We start from the raw sequence: 21,767 nt of genomic DNA, 5'->3' as shown, positions 1-21,767 counted from the left end.
ATCAGATAAAGAATTGATCAATATGCCGTATCATGAATTTTGTGCCTCTATCGATATAATCATCTCATCTTATCGATTGTTGTGTCCATTTCACCATCAATTCTTCCAAGTTTTTGTCTGATCAAATCTATGCCATGCCCCAATTAAGCAATACCAATCCTCTCGCGTTGAACAACCTTCTCAACTTATGTAACCAAAGTTCCAATTGCATGCACATGATGGTTGATGCCGGTCAAAGCGTGCCTGCTGTGGCTACTCACCTCCTTGCCACGGAAATCAATGACAAGCGCAAAGGCGGTGGTTCGAGGCCTGGCAAGGCTCCCAACATTGATCGGGACCGTGTTTCAGGTCACGCTCAAATGATTCGAGACTACTTTTCCAATAATCCGAAGTATACCAACAATATGTTTCAACATCGATTTCGAATGGGTCGACCTCTCTGGTTGCGTGTCGTAGCTGGTGTCACCGCTCAGGACAGTTACTTTGTCCAGCAAAGAGATGCTTGTGGTAAACTTGGTTTTAGTCCTTTACAGAAGTGTACTTAGGCGATCAGAATGCTAGCATATGGAACACCTGCGGACTTGAATGATGAATATCTATGTATTGCTGAATCAACAAGTTTGAAGTGTGCGAAAAGGTTTTGTGCCGCTGTGGTGGGTCACTTTGGCGCGGAGTACCTTCGAGAACCTAATGCGTCGGACACCCAACGTTTACTCGCTCAGAATGCAGCTCGAGGTTTCCCTGGCATTTTGGGCTCTCTGGACTGTATGCACTGGCGTTGGAAGAATTGCCCCAAGGCTCACAGTGGCCAATACAAGGGAAAAGAAGGTGGTCCAACAATCATATTAGAAGCGGTCGCGTCGCAAGACCTATGGATTTGGCACTCGTTTCTTGGCCTGCCTGGATCTTTAAATGACATCAATTTCCTCAATCACTCTCTTCTGTTCCACCGCCTGGCTAAGGGCGAAGCTCCGTGTTGCAATTATGAGATAAATGGCCATCAATACGACAAAGGATATTACCTCGCTGATGGTATATATCCAAAGTGGGCTACTATACTTCAGACCATTTCCCATCCTCAGGATGAGAAAAAGGAGGTCAGTATTTCATTCTATGTATGTTTCACTAAATTAGAATTCACTTACTTACTTCTAAATAATCAGTTTTATGCTAAGATGCAAGAAGCCATTCGGAAGGATGTTGAATGCGCTTTTGGCGTTCTACAGGCGCAATTCGCCATTGTCGCTTGACCAGCTCATATGTGGCATCCGAAGGTCTTGCACATGATCATGAAAGCCTGTGATCCTCAACAACATGGTGGTTGAGGATGAGCGAGATAACAGTGGTTTACGACCAGTGGAACCTCTGGTAGAGATTGCACAAGTACTGCACGCGGTTAACAATTTGGCTCCTTATCTTGCCATGCAGCGCAAAATCCAAAATCAAGATACAATGATCTGGTTGAGCACCTTTGGAATTTGTGAGGAGCAAATCAAATTCGAATTCCATTTTGATCTTATCACTTGTTTCCGCAGGTTACTTCCTGAATTATCATTCATATTAAAGGCGAACATGCAATTCGAACAAAACCTGACAAAATCCACCATTAGTGTGATTTCCAAGTTTTGCACGTGTGTCAGAAACCATTTTGAGGTTCGTTTGTGGTTCCCTCCATTCAGATTTCCAGTCATCTGATGGCTGCTTTGCCTCTTTTAACCCCATCCGCCAATCCAACTTTGCAAGTCAATTCACACCTAGGCAACTTTCCTGAAGCACCCAACTCGTTCCCAATATGTATGTACCTCGCACGAATCTCCTTATTGATGGATCTAATGCAAATCCTGTATGCATCTCCCTTCAACTTTGTCAATCTTCTTATCATCAAAACTTTCAATCATCAAAACTTCAACCATCAACTCAGAATCAGAGTCATTGCCGTGTTCCTCCTTAAGGATCCAAACCAATCTTCTTACTCAATAATAATCATGATTCTGGCTCGATCTCAATCAATCTACTCACTGAATTAAAATGAATCCTTTTACTTGATCGTGAGTATCTTTTTTCCCAATCAAGATCAAGGTCCCTATTGATATTCTACCTGAATCTGAATCCAACTGTTTTTCCTTGCCTTTCATAGTCTTCACTTTCTCACGATCAATCAAGTTTAAGGCAAATCCCAAATGCAACATTGATTGAATTTTTGATTTTTGAATGATGGTATTTTATGTAATACAAAGTAAGCTTTTTACTTGGTTATTTTGATCTATTAGTTGATTTCATAGAAGATGATAATAGACACTAAGCCTACTGGATTGTTTCTCTTTATATTCTACAAGACAGAACCTTGGAATTGTTTCACGACCTCAGCAACAGTTCAATACGTACTCTGGTCCGATTCTTCTTAATGTTCCTACCGATGGGCCTCCGATCATACCCAACTCAACTACCTACTCCCTCGACCCATCTGTAATCGGCCCTTCCACTCAGCGCCCTTCCTCATCATATTTGCCACTCCCGAGCGCCGTCATCCTTGGCAAATGAGTCATTGCCAACTCCAATCGTGCAAAAGGGTTTGTGTCTTGATATACAGTCGTTTTCAAAAAGCTTGCCGCTAATTCACCGCCAAATTGCTCGAGTTTTGCGGGCAAATTTCGGCAAGCTTTTTGAAAACGACTGTATATACTCGAAATTTGGTTGATACCACTTTGATCTTATCCTGGTATATATGTACTAACATTCGATCTATTCTTGATTTTAGGTATTGGACTGTACCTTGTAAAACCAAGGTGAAAATTGCAGTTCAATTCGGTCAAATGTCTTATTCAATAGATCCATCAGATGTTAGTCAATCAATCATTTCTTTTCCTTCTTCTTCTTCATATCCTTTTGTTTCGAAAAAATTGTCATTAATTTGATATCAACCGATTTGCTTTTTCCTTGCATTAGTTTAATTTAGGAAAGATTTCAGGTGGATCGAAGTGTTCAACATCTTTTTTTACGATCACTAAATCTAAAACAGGTGGTTCGATTCCAGAATGGATCTTTGGTGCAGCCTTTTTGGTAAGTTTTTGGATTTCCTCCGATCTGAAGTGTAAACAAATCAAACCGAATGTACAGAAAAACAAAACGAACAACCAAACTGATTTCCACATGGTTTTTGGTAGAAAAACGTTTATGCTGCGTTTAGAGCTTCACCACCGTCAGTTGGATTTGCCCAACTTTTGGCTGATATCGATCCATTTCCATCTATACCTGCTCCGATGGCCATTGCTACTTCTAATCAACTGCAGTACTCTACACCAGTCAAGAAGCTCTGCAGGTCAGCTCAAGATGGCGAGTGTACCAAATGCACGCGCAACTATCTTCCCAGTTACGCTCATGCAACTTATTTTAAAAAACCAAAAGATGCAGCTGTCGTACTCCCGCTACCACATACGCTCATCAAACTTCATCCAAATCATCTACCCTCACTGTTACTCTATTGTGCATGTATTGTCCAGAGGGTGATTATGCTAGGTTGTTATTATACAACAATCGGTTCTTATCGATTGATCCACTCTCTTCTCCATTATTGTGAATGTCCTGAATACACGATTGAATCTTATAATCTTTGATATGTTTGCTGACAATGTACAGGTGGAAGCAATGAGCAATCTCGGTACAACCCAACGAGCGCTTGGCGAATGGGCTGAAGTTGAAGAATGGTGGTGGCGAGCGATTAGATTGCGAGCGTAGGTAGTGATGTAAACTCTTGGAAACTTCATCCATACATTAAATTCGTCTTTCAATCACTTCATGACAGCTTTTTTAAGAGTTATTTATCAATCTTTGACTTGAAATCACATCAGGTCAATCGATCGATCAGTTTTACCGTGAAAGAAACCCATTTGAATTGTTTGGATACTTCACTCAAATAACTAATATCTTTCCCGAGTTCACTGACTTAAACTCTGGGGATTAAATTGGTACATCTCCTATCAACTTTTTCAACCATTTATAATGTTGACGTTTGAGAAAACTGACTATGAGATCTTTTGTTTTCTTTTGATTGTTAGTTGGGTTTTTGAAAACATTTGATCATCGATCTCAAGTTGTGTGATCTGAAGATAGATTTTGTTTTGCTTTACCCCCAATTTCTCAAAATCTTATCTACGTGAAAAAGTTGACTTCACAGCATGCTCTTTTGTTTTGTTCAATGATTTTGAAATCATAGCACTTCATACCAATTGTCATCGATCATTTTGAATTTAGACTTTGCCCCCTCAACTCATGAACCTCAAGATTCTGACAATGTCAGGTGATATCTTATGATGAGTTGAGGGAAAGCCTCTGTTGGTGGAAACTAAGGATGGTCACATGGGTTGTTCACATCTCTTCACTTATGCATAAAATGATTAATTCAAGTTGATCAATTTTCTATTCTGGCTACATTCTTTGTAGTTCAAGTCAGCTCACTCAGTAAAAGGCTTATTGAAACAATGAAGTACTATTGACCGGGTTATTCAGATTCAGCTTGTGATTATTCATTATTAAACAGATTGTAGAAGAAATGGTTTTGAAAAGCTCTTCCATTAAAAACAAAGGTAACATGCATTCTATGACAAGAGATGCTTTCACTCATACAAGCTTGAAAATGATCATGCTCAAGAAAGGTTTGTAAATAATACTGGATTATAGACTTGAGGTTTGACATACTATTGCAATCAATATCCTGATTTCCTCAAGCCTTTTGCTCAATGCCATGTGATATAATTTGACTCATACTATGAAGTCATCTTATCAATTTTTTTCAAAAGCCATGTTGAAACATCTGTAGGTTCCAAAAGGAGTTTACATTTCCCAGCCTACAACTGAGAGAACTTCCTGGGCCAATATCATCACATACAATAGTGATACTACTACATCTCAATCAGATATTCTGCTTTCTGAATACATTTGAGACATTCACTTTGCTTATTTGGTTGCTGGAGAATCAAGCATGTTTTGAGCATGACATGGTTCCTGCCCAGCACCAACAGATAAGTTGATTGTTGAAAATATTGACTTTTCTTTATGACACTACTCAATATTTTTTCATTGTTGTCCTTCACTTGGAATCAGATGCCCTTGCAATTTGAGGGCCAACTGGGTCAGCCACATATGGAAATCATGACAGTATCTTGAAAAATCAGAAGAATGATCATCATCATGGTATTGTCTGCTGCTGATTGGCTAACATGGGGAGAATTGTCTTATCAACTCATATCAAGCCTAAAGTTTATTTTAGTTTACAAGAATAGACTTTTAATTCAATCATAACTGATCTTAATTCTATTGAACAACACCAAATTTAATCATCTCAAGATTGACTTGATTTATGTAGAGCTACTACTTGCCAATATCTCATACCTTCTTCATCCAAGCAGCAAAATGGTTGAGACCCAGAGTATTGGTGGTTTATCAACTTAAGTGTCTTTTGCCTATATTTTCATGAATTTTATCAGAATCCACCATAACACATTCCATGTATGTTCACCATTTAATCTCTAACAATGACCTGAAAGTTTGAAATGTAGGCATTCTTACTTCTGATCACCATAGTTCAATACCACAAATTCATGGCTCAAAATGAGCCTTAGCTGGTTGATGACAATTATTCAAAGAGTGGAATGAATAAGGCAATGGTAACAGTAAGCTTCAGACCGTCCCCGCCACCAAAAATTGGGGGCGTACCAAATTATCAGCTCCCCGTTGGTTCCCCATCAAGTGTTAGCCGGTAGTGCCTGATGAAGCAGAACACTTTTGTACATTCTTTTCATGAGCGAGTTCTGGCCATCTTCTCTTTTCTTATGCAAGTGTCTCAACATATTTACCTTCTTTTGGCTATCTAAGAACTGTTATTAGGTCTTTCCAACCTTTAAATTCTTGGTATCTGCCCTCAATAGCATACATTTCTGCAAAGATTGAGGTAGCTTGGTTCCCCAATAAAAACCCGGGATCCTTAGCCCAAGTCACCGTACCAGCGGTACAGAAGGCAGAGATCCTCAAGCCTGCAGGTAACAGGGCTCATGCTGAGGTGTAGTACTTGCAGTGCACCATACCAATGATGATGGTGATTGAAAATCATTTGGTTGAGATATATCTGTCAATGTTGACAAAAGTATTCTACAAAAGTGAGAATGATGCACATCTTTCAAGTTCAAAAAGAACCATATATTCACAGACAACCCAAAATGAGTATCTGCCAATGAGACACAATGATACCTGATGTGCTCTGGAATTGAAACCATTAGGTGGTTAGGTAGTGAGGGGTTAGGGATTAGGCTTGGGGGATTAGGCTTAGGGCAAGGATATTTTTACCCTGCTTCAAGGGTATGTGACATCAACTCGGCTCCAAATCACCATGATTTCTCTCAATCCTGGATTTCAGCACAATTAGACCACACACACAGCATGGCTTCCATACCTTGCCCTGCCCCATTCCTTCCGTGTTGCTTGCTGCCAGTAGTGAAAACTTAACAGGCCTCCCTCATATTTCTCTGATCTATTTTTAGTACTCATAATAGATGAAGTGATCTCCAGTAGGTTATGAAATACATTCTTCTGGATTTACATCCAAACAACTGCTAACAAATCATTCCTGCTTGAGTGATCTTTCAACAAGCATAGGCGGATTGAGTTCAGTGGAGCCCATCTTAACATTATGACTGCGGCGCCCGCCGCCCAATCTGACTAGTCTTATCCTATTTTACAACTTACTTTTTGTAATTCATACTGGTTTCCGCTCGTTATTTCTGTTACTGTTCTCACTTCCTTTTTTATCTTTTTTGTTGTCTGCTTACTTTTGTAATCATATACATGTTACGGTCTCAACTTTTGGTTCATTTGTATTATTAAGTGCGGCAATGCAACCATGAAGCACACAGCAGCTGAGACTATTCACATTTGACATTGAAAAACATGAAAAAAAGGTCGTATCACAATCATTTACAAGAAGATGGTAAAGCATAAGATAATCAATCAAAATGAGTACATCACAACTCTTCAATACCTATAATAACTACAGGGCGTTAACTCGAAGCTGAAGCCAATGCCATTTGGCATCATTATCAAAATCATTTACAAACTCAGAACCTAAGTTTCCAGGGCGTAACAACTGGGCTGCAACTTCCTTTTCACCTGGAAGCTGCAAGTAGCGGCCAGTGTAACTATAGACCTGGCCGAGGGCTTCGCGGAGTAGGCAAAACTCTTCTCGGCGTTTGTCTTGGATAATCTTGATTATTTGACGCATGGCCAGCTTGTCATCTTGGTTGCGATGATATTCTTGAAGCCTTTCCACCTCACGCTGGGCTCTGGGACTGATGGTAAGGTCAATAACCACAGGTGGTGTGCGGTTGTTGTTGTTGTCATTTTGTCGATTCGCACGCTGGGTTCAAGGTGTAACAGTCAGGTCGACTACTTCACAAGGTGGGGTAATTAAGCCACCTTCTGTTCGTACCATGGTTAATAGTGACTTCCAAAGCTTCAACTTATAGATTAATGAACAACCTCACCTTGGACATTGGTCTTTGAACGCAGACGTGGGTCTAAGTGGACTTCGCGTCTAGGTGGCAAGCCGACCGCATCGTTCCTTGGTCCACGCTCTTCAAGAAAGGCCCTTGCCGGAATGTACGGTCTGAATCGAGAGCCTCCTGGTGAGGCAAACCAAGAAACTGTTCTCAATAAAACCACATGGTCAATGTAAAGTTTGTATTGAGTTGACAAAATAACAAAGACTTGACTTCAGGTGATCGAGTAATTCAACAATTTGATACATTAAGAGCAGGAGAAACGGTCAATGATGCCATTGATTAAATCCTTGAGGTTATTGGACGGTGTGATCGTAAAGCGTTAAAAATATTTATACAACAAGGTATATGAACACAATAAGAGGATGATTAGACACATCGTAAAGAGATACACTGACCAACTATGTATGAGGATTGTAACACTACACAAAATGTCATCTTTACCGGGCGGTAAAGAAAACTACTGACATAGAAAAGTCCTGAGGCAACAGGAAGAGAGCTAAAAATCTGAAAAAATATGCACCTTGTTCCTAGATGTTGTGGCGTCATGACGAGTATTTTTTTGTATTTTACACACAGATATTGGTTAATGTACTAACAATAAAGGCTGAGAATCATCAAAAACCCACCTGTAACAATACCTGAAATTTGGCCCTTGACTTTGAAGACAGGATTTTGGAATCTTCAAACATCAATAACTTTTTCAGTTCTGAATTAAATCACTCGATTTGAAGTGCATTAAAAAGGTGAGCCTTTCCTCTACATTTTTCATTGAGACATCACATCTGTAGCTGGTCTAAAAAAGATCCTACAGAGCACTTCATGCAGAACTGTTTGAACATATGTAGAGTGTTTAAATGACTAGATAGCACCTTACTAACATTATGAAGTGTGAAGGAGAATAGTTCAGCTTTTGAATGAACCAAAAATCGAGTTATTTGGAGCAGAATTGCAAAAGTTATTGAAGTTTTTAGACCACAAAATATTGTCTTCATACTCATGACCCAAATTTCAGGTATTGTTACATGTGAGTTTTTGATGATTTTCAGCGTTTATTGTTAGTACATAAACCAATATCTGCGTGTAAAATACAAAAAAATACTCATCATGACGCCCCAACATCTAGGAACAAGGTGCATATTTTTTCAGATTTTTAGCTCTCTTCCTGTTGCCTCAGGACTTTCCTATGTCAGTAGTTTTCTTTACCGCCGGGTAAAGATTACATTTGGTGTAGTGTAAGCAAGGGGATAGTCGTTATTTATCCCAAAAAATTGGGGGAAACCATGATCTAAAGATCACAAGCGCGACCGCGCAGAACCAATAGACAGACCAGCGCAAGCACAGTCATGACAACACAGGACCCCTAATGACCAAAAGAGTCAACTTTGACTCCGATTCATCAAATCGTAATGAAGGCACTTCCGAGTTAAGTCAAAACAATTTTATATACGTTAAAATTCACATAGAAAGGTAAATTAATATTTACGCAGAAAATATTTTTTTTTGGCAATGAGAAATAAACAAGCAGAAAGAAAAGAGACTAGGTTTGTAAAGAGTGACACATAAAAATATGATACATAAAACATTGGGAGATGATAAACATGTATAGTTATATTCAAAGGAAGACACCTCACAACTTGAAATAATCAGTTGAACCAAAAAAAAGACATAATTGATACTTCTACAGGATCCTATTCACCATCACTGTTTTCCTTTTCCATCTTAACCATCTGCTTTCTCGCTATTTTCGCCTGCTTCATCTCATAGAATGCCTTGATATCTCCATGAAGCAAGGAGGTATCAGTCTTGAGTACTACATTGTCAGTAAGAAAGTCGACCACCTGGCATTGCCTTCAAGAGTCCACTGCCATTGAGGCACTCGATTCAGCAATAGACCGGGTGTTGTTGGCGACTTGCAATATGTAAGATTCCATATTTTGACCAGTTTTTGCCTTTTTGTTACCCATTGGTTGCTCATGAGTTTCTGAAGAAATGATCTCGATGTCGGAGTCCAAGTCGGTTAGAGTAGAAGGAGTGGAACAGATAGAAATGACGGAAGGAGGCGGTTTTTTCGCAGTGGGAAGTTGGTTGGTATTGTAATCCATCCACTTTGGAGCAGTGGACAAGAAGGCATGGCAGTGTGAATCCTTGAAGTGTGTTTGTTCTTTCTGATAGTACATCTCGTTCCCATCGGCCATCAGATCTTGAGCTGATTTACCGCTGCCATTTAGGGATTTTGCCTTTGAAAGACAGGCCGCATAAAAGTTGATAGCCTTGTTCATAGGACCCCAGCGTCCAGACAGAGAGTCAAGGGAGCGGATAATTAGCTCGTTGGTATAGTTCTTATCCTTCTTCCTGTTTTCCTCATGGATTCTGGCCATGTTAGTCTGGAAATCATTCGTAATCTGAGTCCACATTGCATTAGAGCTCTGACCATTGCCAACCAGCGGATCCTGAGACACATTGAGCCAGGACTAGCATAACTGGAGATCTTTGGCGGCGGAGTATTTCAAACCACGACCAGAGGACTCGCCAGATTTGGAGGCGGACGCCGTCAATTTGCGCTTGCGACGGTTTTTTGGGGCTGGGCCGGGAGAGGTAGCCACAACAGGCAAAATTGGGGAGGCAATGTGATGTTGGCCAGAAGTGCTCACAGTAATACCACCAATTTGGTGGTCTACTGGAGACAAGCTACGTCAGCTGAGGTACCAGATCAATATATTATGTAGTTAAAGGAAAGCTTACCATTTATCGGTTGAGAAAAGAATCTTGGTGGGTCATCATTACAAGGTGCGACTGAAACCAAGTAAAACAGTTAGCTATGGGTCACAAATGTAACCAAAGGAAACATGACTCACCGGGTGATTGTTGATGAAGGAATTGGTAAGATTGGGAGGCGTTAGGAGATGGAAGTTGTTCGATTTGGTTGCTGTTAGAAGCATTGCGATGCAAGGCACATTGATCAATACGCAAAGGCAAACCGTTCCCTATGATATGACCTAAATTAATACATGATACAGTCATTATCAATTATCAGCATATTTGGAACAAATTCAACCAAAAAATAAATCAATAACATCTTACCATTGTCTCCAGGGTTTGGCTCTATCAAAGAGCGATGATTGCGATCAACACCAAATGGATGTGAACCGTTGTAGTTGTAGTTGGAAGGATGCGCAGTTCCGGATTGCCAATAGAAAGATGGGCTTTCTGGATGAGGATGCGAGATTGGATTAGAACTACTAGACATTGACTGCTGATAAGTTCTTGAAGGCTGTGATGACATGATAGGCCGACCACTGGGAGATGCAAACTAAATATTAATGAAGTAACGGATCAATATGAACAATAAACAAGGGTATTAAGAGAGAAATGTATAACAAGCAGATAAATTTTTGAGATTGAAGCGACTGCTGGGCGGTTATATACAAAAAAAAGCACATACTATTTTGGAGCACAACCTCTTCCACTGGTCAGTAAGTATGTGTTGATTCACATGGTGTTCCATCGTGTTCACCTTCAACGCTCTACAATTATAACAGACGGGCAATTCATTGTGATCAATATATCCACAACGAGATGAAAGGGAGCTTGCCTTCAGTGGTGAAGGTGGTTGGCCGCTGATTTGAATCGAGTTATGGTGATCGTGCAAAGACTGAGCTTTGCGTATGATCAAGGATTGATCGCAATAAGGAATATGAGGTGGATAGAAGGAAGGAAAGGTTCAACGGGTCCAAATCGGTTGTTTAACATTCAACGTTTGGTCTGCTTTGGTCCATTTTTGTAGTTTACGCTGCAGTCCATTAATGGACACTAGCCAATTGGGCGGCGGGCGCCGCCATTCTATGTTATGAGCTTACTGGGGATATCAATTGTCTTAAATGGTATGGAAATTGTTGAATCTGAGCAATGTTGGCTTTTAATTTTAAGGGAAGGATATAAGTTGCTGATTTCATGTACTTTGAGAATAACAAATTTTTGAGATATGGAATGAGCACATGATCATTAAAGTTGAATGCACTTGTTGACCTTTCAGAAGAAGCAATCCAGATCAGGGTTAATATGGTTCATCTTAGCTAAAAATCACAATGATTTCTTGTTATCCTTGTGGCTTGAGTATATTTCTGATTGTGGCATTGTGATTGCACCACAATAGACTTCTCTGAAGATTGTAAAAGGTATGGAATGTACCTGTCCAATAACCACTGTGATCAGTTCATTCACTAACTCTTTTAAGTTTCCAAAAAAACACAGTAAAAAGATACCAATCAGTGAAGATACATTCTAGAAGGTTTGTAGATGGATCAATATGTCAATTCAATCCCTTGATGAATAGTACACTTTCAGAAGTGACAGTGTTTTTTGTTCAAAATTGGTTGTCTCCCCTTGTCTATGATTCAAGATATCATAGCTTTCTGCATTCCTGATTATATTATTTTTCATTCATCTTTAATGATTTGATTCTAATTGTTTTGGGTGGTAAACCTCCGATCTTCAATTCACTTTCTTTGTCTTTCATCGATTTTTCCCTGCTTGGTACTGTACTCTTCATTATCACTTGGACTACTTCTACCGCCAATTGTCATGAAACAAACATCATGGAGGGTTTCAGTTAATGTTTACTCACAAGTTTAACACACTGCTGTGAAGACACAAATACAAATAAGGCTGATATACCTTTTGGTCACCTTTACTAAAGGGTATCATCACAAACAATTGGAAAAAAATCACCCCAAGGTTCCAACTAAATGATCCTTCCCAAACATGCAATTCAGCAATGAAATATCTTTCTATCTAGGTAGGAGACTAAAACATACTTTAACAAAACTTACCGGAGAAGACAAGTCATCTAGTTGATTCACAATTGGTGTACCTGTCAGCCACCAACATCTAGCAACTTTAATTCACAGCACACTTGAGTAGTTACTGCATTTCAATTATTAATGGTATGTGCTTCATTGGAAATGATTCAATGTCATTTAACTACAATTCAAAAAAGAAAGCAATAAAATTGAGTTTCTTGAATTTTAAGTGTTTTGATAAGGGCTAGTTGTTTGTCGCTTCAATTCATCTGGACCATTTCAGGGCTTCTTAGTCCTCATCCTTTCGGCTAGTTGGGATGAGATGGTAACTATGTTTTCAGTTAATTTCTACAATCTTGTTCTTGATTGATCACAATGTAAATTCATTGTTATTACACGCTTGATAGTCAAGTGAGAGATGTGTACAGTTAAATTCAAATATATATTCTTCTTATGTATTTTATTTATATATAATATATGTAGTAAGGAATTTGTTATGGATACCTGTCAATATGACGGAGGTTCTGATCTGCAGGACTTCTCACAGTTGACAGGTCTAGCTGCACAAATCAATGACACCATTTGAATTGTTTTTCCTAATCCCATCTAGACCAAAAGCCATGTGGATTAAATCAGTCAACCAAACATATATGTCAGGTTGTAAAAAAACTTATCTCATCCCCCAAAATTCCTCCTCCAGATTTACATGCGCTATGTGGAAATTATAGGGTGAAACATTCCGTATATGGATTATAAACTGTTTTCCAAAGAAATAAATAAATCAGGTCAACTTAAGATTAGTATCCAATATCATCACAAAGAACAAAAAGAAAAGATCAAGCTTACAAAATGGTTCAAGTGGTTCATAAGATTCAGTGATGCATTCTTCCTTTGGAAAAATATATCTTTAGAAAGGAAAAAAACTCAACAGAGTGGAAAAAAATTACAAAGAAGATCACTAAACTGATTCCAAAGTGGATGTATAGAATCAGTTTTTTCAGAACAAGTTTTCATATTTAATGACCAATTCAAGCCTTGTTCTTGATAAGTGCTTAATTCTAATTTAAAATTTTGAAACTTTTTGAATCAATTGCAGGTTTAACTTCATTTACACTCATTTTCAGAAAGTTTGACCAGGGTTTGCCCACAGAATTCCACTTTTGTTTGGAATTATTGTTGAGATTTGTGAGATTGACTGTATTTTCAGATTAGCTAGATGAAATTGAGCAGTACTTATTATTCTTACTCCATCATTCAATTGTTTGATGACAGCGCCTAAGATTTTTAGAACATGATTACATTAGAAATAGCCTATTTGAAAATCAAGTCCACCGTCTTCAAGAAAGATTGAAGCAATGATTGAAATGACAAAGATGAGAAAAATCACTATGATAGCAAATGAGATAAGTCTCAACCAAGTGTAGGTTAGGTTCATTTTAATGTGATTTGATGAATTGATGGTTTACGTATTCAATCCCATTTTCATTGATCCTGAATAATGCAATAATAAATTCCAAGGGCAATTAATGATTTTCTTCTCATCTGGTCCTGCCCAAGTACAGCTGTATTCTTTTATCAAGCCTTCACTGATGTTATATCACTGAAATGATTATAGATTTACATCTTGGTAGAAGATTGATTCTTGAAGACAGTTCAAGTCATGTTGGTAAAGTCTCAGCAATGACACAGACAGATGTTGTTTGAGTTTAGAAGCCACTGTGATTTACAATGGATAGATATTGATTCTTCTGAGTAAAAGCAACCCAACTTTGTTTTGATTGAGGCATAGTTTGCTTTGATTCAAAACGTTGCAAAAGGGGCAGTTTGATTGATTTGTAGCAGATTACCGGATCCAATATAGCAAAAGGCAAGGAAATGAGATTAAAGCGTGTAGGTTTGAATGTGAAGATTTGTTTTAAATTCACTTATGCATGACTTTGATGTTTGGCGCAATTCATCTAAAATGATTTGTTGAGTTTAGTAAACAAAGTTGTATAAAATAAAAATGCAGAGAGCTTTGAAAAAAACCGTACCCAAGATCCTTAGTAAACTTTGAGACTGAGCTCTGCGTAACAAAGTGAGATTTGATCAAAATTCATACGGTTCAAGAGTTTGAGCACTTCACGCATGTTGTTCTATGTTGCCCATATTCAACTCGGCGGATGATATGTATGATCATTTGCGAATAAGGTCTAGAATCGAAATCGAGCTGGCTGATGACTATCTACATAGTCTACCGATAAAGCTTCTAAGCTATTTGTGCTTGACATGTGGTACATGGAGATGGATGAGTCGATTCTAGAAAAGCTCTTCCCAAAAATCCAATTCAATCGGGTAAATCAATCTATAGATGGATCTTTGATCCAAAATTAGTCCAAAATGAATGTCTGATGACATGTAAGTTGTCCATCAAGGGCAGAGAGGTACTAAGTGGCGACTCGGCGACCTGCTTCATCAAAAATGGTGTGATACAATTGCTTTGAATTGGGGTCACTTGCCGATAAGGGCACCAAATAACCACCTCTGGTACAGTGTTGGAAAGGCCTGTGATTTGAACAGTACGGTGGATGAATCAGGCCCCGTTTGGTATAGCTTACAAAAACCGGGAGAAATGTATTATTTTTTGAAAATAATACATTTTACACTTTTTCAAAAAAAGTCGTTTGTTATCGCTTTTGCCCTCTTTTGCCCCTCTTTTCAAAAGCCATTTTATAGTCAATAATCTATTATTTTCGATCATTTTGAAAGCTGCTCTAGACCAGCTTTCAAGTTTTAATAATCCATTATTACCTGGAGGAAGCCTCAAAAATCGGGGCTCTGTCGCATTGAGACTCAAGACCACTTCCGATTAAAATCTCGCCGACTACAAACAAATCATTCTCTATCACACAAGCGACTTCAAACGTTCAGACTATCAACTCTACTCTGATTTGTACTTCAATTGTTGTAACTTTACTTTGATCTTTGCTAACAACTGTGATCCTTTCAAGTTCAACTTTCATTTTTGATCTTCATAATCATCGATTTGCCTTTTGTCTTTCAATCAATTACTGGTGATAATAGAAACAACATCACATGTTTCTTGGTGAACATACACTACAAAAAAAGAAAAGTTTTCCAGCTGGATTAGGTAAATATATTTAAGCCAAAACCTTCACCCAGATTAGGCAAATGTACGGATTGGCTAAAATGTAACTCTGAGTGGGGTTAACTCCAGAGTACTCTCAATTCAGGATTCTCCTCAAGAACACAAAATCCATGCAAGATGAGGGTCCTTTCTGGCTTGATTGCTTTGGTGAATATTGAGCGGTGATAACCCTGAGACCTGCAAACATGCTTTTATGTTTTGTGATGAAGATAATCATGCCCCGCACACTCCTCAATCTTCCCCAATATAATTATGTTGTTGTGCCTTCCGATTGTTCCAAAAAAAAGATGTAGGGTGAAAGATCGGAGAACTTTCTTCTACGACTCAAGTTGACCTTTATATTCACTTGTCAACCAAAGTGCGCGTCCCCAAGCATCCCAGAAAAATATAACCTTGATCAACCTCAAAGCATCACTTTCACTAAAATCATTATGTCCACTGAATCTCAAACCGACTCCGTATTCCTACCCACTTCGATTCTACAGTATGTTGGAGTTGAATCTGGTACCCCTCGGCTTGATCCTGAACTGGTTATAGAGAGAGCTACTACTTCTGAGATCCGAGAAATCCTGGTTTTGTTCTTACCTCATTTTATTTTTGATGAAACTGAAAAAGACAATCGAGAACTCCTCATAAGTATATTTGAAAAATCGGTCGCAAGACGTCTATCTTACGTGGTCATGCCGAGTCACAACTCTCCTCCGAACTACTTCAAAGCCCCTTTAGAGCGTCCACGATACTCCGCTCATGAATTCCCTAGGATAATCACATCAGAATCTGAAATCGACTCTGAACGCATGAGTATGTTCCAGGCGTACGGTCTCTCAAGACCTCACGATGGGAACTATCGTTTAGCCTCGGAGGGCCTCATTGTATTTATCCGACGTTACAAGCACCTCAATAAAGACGAAATCAACGAGATTGAGTCTTTTTGCAAACATGCTGGTGACGCCCTCCACGATAGCACCACGTACCTTCAAGATACTCATGAGTCCATCGAGGGGATCCGGCTTCTGTTACGTGAGGTCAATCTATCGTCCAAAGAGCACCGCCGATTGGAAAACGAGCTCAATGCTTTGATGACGAAACTCAAGTCACGTGAGAAAACTTTCGATCTAAAAGTTGAACAAGCTGGTTTTATTTCTGCTTTGGTGGAGCATCACAAGTGAGTTTGGTCTTGCAAAGTCCCTGATTATGGAGTATCTGATTGTCTGATCATGCAACTGATGAGAAAACCACCCTTTGAAATATTCAGGAAACTTTCTGACAAAGGTCAATGGTACTTCCCTGCAGACACACTCAGTTCTTTATCGCAGCACGTTGATCAAGGTGGAGTCGACGGCAAGCCTCACGACTCCAAAATCCATGCGGCTCATGGAAAGCTTCAAGTGGGCATCGACGATACTGCATCTGCTATTGCTGATGCATATGAAGATTCTCTAGTTGCACTTCATGAGAGTGTCTCATCCCTCGAGAATGCTCATAAGGCAATCGAAGTGATCCATCTGCTTTTAAGTCAGGCTGAACTCATGCCAATCCAACGTAAACTACTTGAAAATTCCCTCGAAAGAAAGCTCACAGCCTTGAATTCACGTAAGGTGATATTCAATCAAATTGTTCGAGAGAATGGGCGTATCTCGGCATTGGCGGAGTACCAGGAGTAAGCTCAGATAATTTTGTGTGGTAGATTGAAGTTGCTACTATGCATAGACTGACTCGGTTCTGCATTGGTCATTTGATGACAATTGATCATAATGTTAGGAACCCGTTTGTTGAAAGTGCGTCGGATATCGCTGGAAATTCAAATATAAGTCCTTTATTGAAAGATGTTGAAGGAGACAAACCCTCTGAGGAAGCTTATTGAATTGACCACGCATCATATCAAACCACCTAGGGTCAGTTTTCGCTCTCAACTTCCCCTTGGATACGGTCTGATACCATTATCATCTTTTTGCACAACAGAATGCTTTCATGCAGATATATTGCGTTTGGTTTGCTACAAATTTGTTCATGTATCACACCCACCAGCGTGCCTAATTGATCATGTTATATTTTTCACAAGTGTGGTTGTCTGAGTAGTGATAATGATCACGTAATTCTGGAATGCTACATCCTCCTGCCCGACATGAGGTTGTATACTGTACAGATTTGGCTAAAGTGTGACGTTACCTTATAATTACGTAACTCCAAAGTATTTCCAATTTAGATTCATCTCAAATCTCATATATATATATATTAGAGATGAGACAATATGATCATGGTTTGCTTATGATAGATCCCTGTCGATCAATTACCTATACAATGCTATGAATGGAGCAAAAAAAACAATCGTTGAACAAACGGGAGTGTTCCCTATCGTTTCTTGGAAATCAAATATAAGTATTGAGATCACTCTACCCTGCATGAACTGATCATGAGTGGCTAGAGACATGATATAATAGTACAAAACAAATTACGGGATCTCTAAGATCTCAAAATTTTGTTGAAAGACGCTCAATGAAACAAAATTCCACGTCATCATTCCACATTGCCGGATTAAAACAACATCCTGATGGAACAATATTTTATTCCTTTGAAGCTTTCATAGGTGCATCATGCTGCACAAACCGTGATAATACAACACAAATTATACTGAATTCGGGGTGGACAAAACATGTAGGTCTAAGGAAGGTGAACTCAAAATATAATTGTGTAGACATAATCCACTTCAATAATCTTTAAAAACCTTTTGTTTCCCATTGGGTCGATTCACTGATTACAAGAGAAACATTCTTGATGTTGGCTGTTACTGAATGGCACGAAATAGAAATACATTAAAGAAGGGACAATCATCAAGCAGGAGCAACCCAATGATCAGAATTTTTCACATCCAATGGAAGAATCAAATAATTAGATACCTTGGCTTATTCAACATCTTGGACCAAGTCGGCGATGATCCAGTAGTGATATCCTTCAACCAATTCTTCTTCAGTGTCAAGTTTCTTGTCCTCAATCACAAATTTACGGTACAAAGCTTTGTAATGTGATACTTTCAAGACTGGGCAGTTGACAAAAACCTCGGGGTGGTGAGCTTGTAGTGCATGTCGGATTTGATGGCTAGTAAGTTTCTCAAGTCTCTTCGATGACACAACGTTGGGCTTGGAAGTGTAGGAACTTTTCTGGAGGCCCTGAAGGAACGGGTTGACAAAGTGCTTGTAGAGAGCCAAGACCTCGTCCTTTAATGCAACAGACGATATATTAACTCGGGAATTTTTGGATCTGATCGCGTCACAGAGCATCGCGATGGTGGTTCGGCGGTCCAATGGGTCGAAGTCTGTATCTGTATCCTGATCATCATCTGTATCCATCGCATACGAAGTTGGTGCTGCTGTTGGAGAAGTGCAGAAAGGCGCAAGTTGGGGTAGCAAATCGGACTTGAACATGTCAATCAAGATCTTCTTGTTTTTATTCGGACGTGCTTTAGTGCTGGGATTGAAATGTAGCAAGATGTTGTAATACTTGAGGCTGGTGAGATTGTAAGCTCCGTTTGACTCCCAATCGTGGTATAGGAACGGATGTAAAGACACGTGAAGGCTTTGAACTTTAGGGTACAATGGATGTTGACTTAGTGGAGTATAGTTTGGATTTGATGTCGCTTCGGTACTAGACTTTAGGTGTACTTTCTTTGGATCTGAAGTCGGTGAGTTGGTCGGCGGCATGCCGGGCCCTGCTGAAAACTTGGGCATACCGCTGGGTGACGTGATTTGTCCAGAGACCGATATAATATCAGCCTTGCTTTCTTGACTACTTTTACCGCTTGCAGTAAGTGCAGGAGGCTTCATATTGGTGGGTCGCCTTGAGGTGCTTGGCATCTTTGAACGCAGGAAAATCGTGAAATTTCGCGAGATATCTACTTGGAGATCTGTAACAAGTTGCGGAGCAAGTCTTCAGGATTCATGAGTCAGATAATCAGCGATTTTACGTCTACTCCAAAATTTGAACTACTTACTTCAAGTATATTACTGATTAATAGTGCGTGATATGTAAACAACGGTACCCAGTGATCAGACTGAGGTTCAGAACAGGGAGAATTGTGTTTGATCAAGAAAGGTTGTGTAGCACAGATTGATGGTGGACGCAAAACGTAATTTATAAGCCAGTCGGACGAGTAGACAATAAAAGATGATCAAAAGATAGATGAGTACTAGAGAAAGATTCAGGATTACTGATTTTGCGGGTAAAGGTGATAATCAGAGAAATTGATGGACAGGGATGGAAGGGCATTTGGCAAACACAATCGACATAAAGAGTAGATCAGGAAAGAGAGTGGGGAGATACTCATGAATTACGTAAATATTCTATAACGCCTTTTGAGCGGCAAATAGTGTCGAGCAGTGGCAGACACAACTTGCCTTTGTCTGATTATAATGCTTAAATTAACCAAAGCATGTTGATTATAATCTTGGTTGCAACAAATCGCCCTTTTGTTGATTTGCAGCAACATCCTGCCGTACCTTTTTCATTTTTTCACCTGATCTGGTTGTGAGCTCGGTCAACTTCTAATTAAATTATGAGTTGTATCTAATTGGAACTGATTATACCCGGCCTCGGGAATGGCTGGTCACTGTTGTGATCTCCAAATTGGAGGGTTGCATCAAAGATTGATCAAGTGAATGATCATGTGCACCAACCCTCAGATCTCGTGTATTGATGAGCTCAACTTTTAGTTGAAATATTAAATAGTAAGTTCAACATTTCGTGAAATGTTGAACTCCTAATTATAATCAAAAAAGATCCAAGTCAAAAAGGTGAGAAAAGATTGTGATTCAGATCACAATGTACTACAATTTCAAAGCACAAAAATCAATGAGCAATCAAAATGTGAGCATACGAGATAATTAGGAAGCCACACATGAAATGTGAGTTCAACATTTCATGAAATGTTGAGCTCAGTTCAACATTGATCATCAGTTCAACATTTCATGAAATGTTGAACTCATTTCAACATTGATCATCAGTTCAACATTTCATGAAATGTTGAACTCATTTCAACATTGATCATCAGTTCAACATTTCATGAAATGTTGAACTCAGTTCAATGGTCAACGCCAGAAAAGTGCTTAATTATGGCATCACAAATGTATTATGACCAAGAGCACGGTGAGGCTTTTCATACAGAGGTAGGGCACATGAGACACGGGGGCTAGGCTGCCTTGATATGGGGTATGTAATTTTCCCTGGATCATTGTCTTATCAGCGTTTACAAACAACGTATTTGAAGGAAAAATTACAACACAGTGAAGTCATGATCATCAACTAATAACAAGTTTCTGACTCCTCGGGCGTCAAATCGTCATACACGGGCAGTTTGTAGAGCGGGAATTTTGGGTCAGACACAGGCGAATCGCGACAGCGCTCGGATACATCTAGGTACATAGCCAGGGCAAGATCATATTTCCTGCAAGTCACATGTTCCCACTCCGAAGGGACTCCTTCTCCATTGCCTTTGGGGAAGAGAGCCTTTGATATGCATTTCAAAACGTAATCACTTGCGCGTTTCCAAACGGGCTCGTCAGAAAATTCAACATTGCACATTCGACCGGTGACAAGGCAAAGTTGAATGAGTTCGGTTTTATTTGATCTCCTGGTGTCGCGGCGGTAAGTGAGGAGCCCCTTGAAACCAAGTGAAAGGAAAGCAACAAGGGGTGTTAAGGCTTGGGATCTGAGTGCCACCGTTGAAGCCACTTTATGGAAGCTTGCATCAATGTCGCTCTGTGAGTTACGAAATTTCTGAATTTGTGTTTGGTGATGGTGGTGGGCTCGGATGACTGCAAGCGCTTCAATACAACCGTAAACCGAGTCCACTAATTTGGTAAGCTGTTCGATACAGGTCATCTCGATAGTTTGATTGTGCGATGCCTTGTGTTGAGCCTTGGATTGAAGGTTTTGATAGTGCACGGCACATTGAAAAGAATCCTTGACCTCGAGGAAAGGTAGATTGCACTCAGTGAAATCGTGAAGGGGGGGGAGGGGTCCGGCTTCTGAGCCCACTAAACTGATTGCCGCTAACACAAATTTACCAGCCATCTCGAGGCGATGTTTGGTCGGGTTTCACATGAGTCTGAATGAGTCGCAAAGTCTCTTCTCTAGTTCATCGCTGCTTGGAGATTTCTCGGATTGAAGGTCGATGTAGTTCCAGTTGATACACGGTCTTTGCCCCATGGTGATTCGCATCCTGCAATGAAGAATCTTTGGCTGGGAGGTAGCAAAGCATAGTTGATGTAGGATAAG

The 21,767-nt window shown here is 39.6% G+C and overlaps 6 protein-coding genes across 6 annotated transcripts; 2 read left to right on the top strand and 4 right to left on the bottom strand.

Moving 5' to 3' along the window:
* Window positions 1-3,035: 3,035 nt before the first annotated feature.
* MELLADRAFT_65026 (uncharacterized protein) lies at window positions 3,036-3,735 on the top strand (the record flags this gene model as incomplete). Its single annotated transcript, XM_007412366.1, has 3 exons — window positions 3,036-3,060; window positions 3,205-3,503; window positions 3,637-3,735. 3 exons carry the CDS (start codon window positions 3,036-3,038, stop codon window positions 3,733-3,735), a joined length of 423 nt encoding a protein of 140 aa, XP_007412428.1.
* A 3,304-nt stretch (window positions 3,736-7,039) lies between these two features.
* MELLADRAFT_65025 (uncharacterized protein) lies at window positions 7,040-7,480 on the bottom strand (the record flags this gene model as incomplete). Its single annotated transcript, XM_007412365.1, has 2 exons — window positions 7,040-7,405; window positions 7,478-7,480. The coding sequence occupies 2 exons, from the start codon at window positions 7,478-7,480 to the stop codon at window positions 7,040-7,042; spliced, it is 369 nt and encodes a 122-aa protein (XP_007412427.1).
* Window positions 7,481-10,101: 2,621 nt separating this feature from the next.
* On the bottom strand, window positions 10,102-10,833 carry MELLADRAFT_89532 (uncharacterized protein; the record flags this gene model as incomplete). Its single annotated transcript, XM_007412364.1, has 5 exons — window positions 10,102-10,131; window positions 10,202-10,227; window positions 10,293-10,343; window positions 10,406-10,546; window positions 10,632-10,833. The coding sequence occupies 5 exons, from the start codon at window positions 10,831-10,833 to the stop codon at window positions 10,102-10,104; spliced, it is 450 nt and encodes a 149-aa protein (XP_007412426.1).
* A 5,095-nt stretch (window positions 10,834-15,928) lies between these two features.
* On the top strand, window positions 15,929-17,361 carry MELLADRAFT_89531 (uncharacterized protein; the record flags this gene model as incomplete). The annotated part of the gene is made up of 3 exons (XM_007412367.1): window positions 15,929-16,662; window positions 16,753-17,157; window positions 17,259-17,361. 3 exons carry the CDS (start codon window positions 15,929-15,931, stop codon window positions 17,359-17,361), a joined length of 1,242 nt encoding a protein of 413 aa, XP_007412429.1.
* Window positions 17,362-18,400: 1,039 nt separating this feature from the next.
* Window positions 18,401-19,348, bottom strand: MELLADRAFT_89530 (uncharacterized protein; the record flags this gene model as incomplete). The annotated part of the gene is made up of 1 exon (XM_007412363.1): window positions 18,401-19,348. One exon carries the CDS (start codon window positions 19,346-19,348, stop codon window positions 18,401-18,403), a length of 948 nt encoding a protein of 315 aa, XP_007412425.1.
* Window positions 19,349-20,792: 1,444 nt separating this feature from the next.
* Window positions 20,793-21,563, bottom strand: MELLADRAFT_65022 (uncharacterized protein; the record flags this gene model as incomplete). The annotated part of the gene is made up of 1 exon (XM_007412362.1): window positions 20,793-21,563. One exon carries the CDS (start codon window positions 21,561-21,563, stop codon window positions 20,793-20,795), a length of 771 nt encoding a protein of 256 aa, XP_007412424.1.
* Window positions 21,564-21,767: the final 204 nt, after the last annotated feature.

The sequence above is a fragment of the Melampsora larici-populina genome (assembly GCF_000204055.1).
Source record: "Melampsora larici-populina 98AG31 unplaced genomic scaffold MELLAscaffold_30, whole genome shotgun sequence".
NCBI classification, from domain to species: domain Eukaryota; kingdom Fungi; phylum Basidiomycota; class Pucciniomycetes; order Pucciniales; family Melampsoraceae; genus Melampsora; species Melampsora laricis-populina.
The sequence above is the reverse complement of the archived record's forward strand: the minus strand, read 5'-3'. Positions and strand labels throughout refer to the sequence as shown.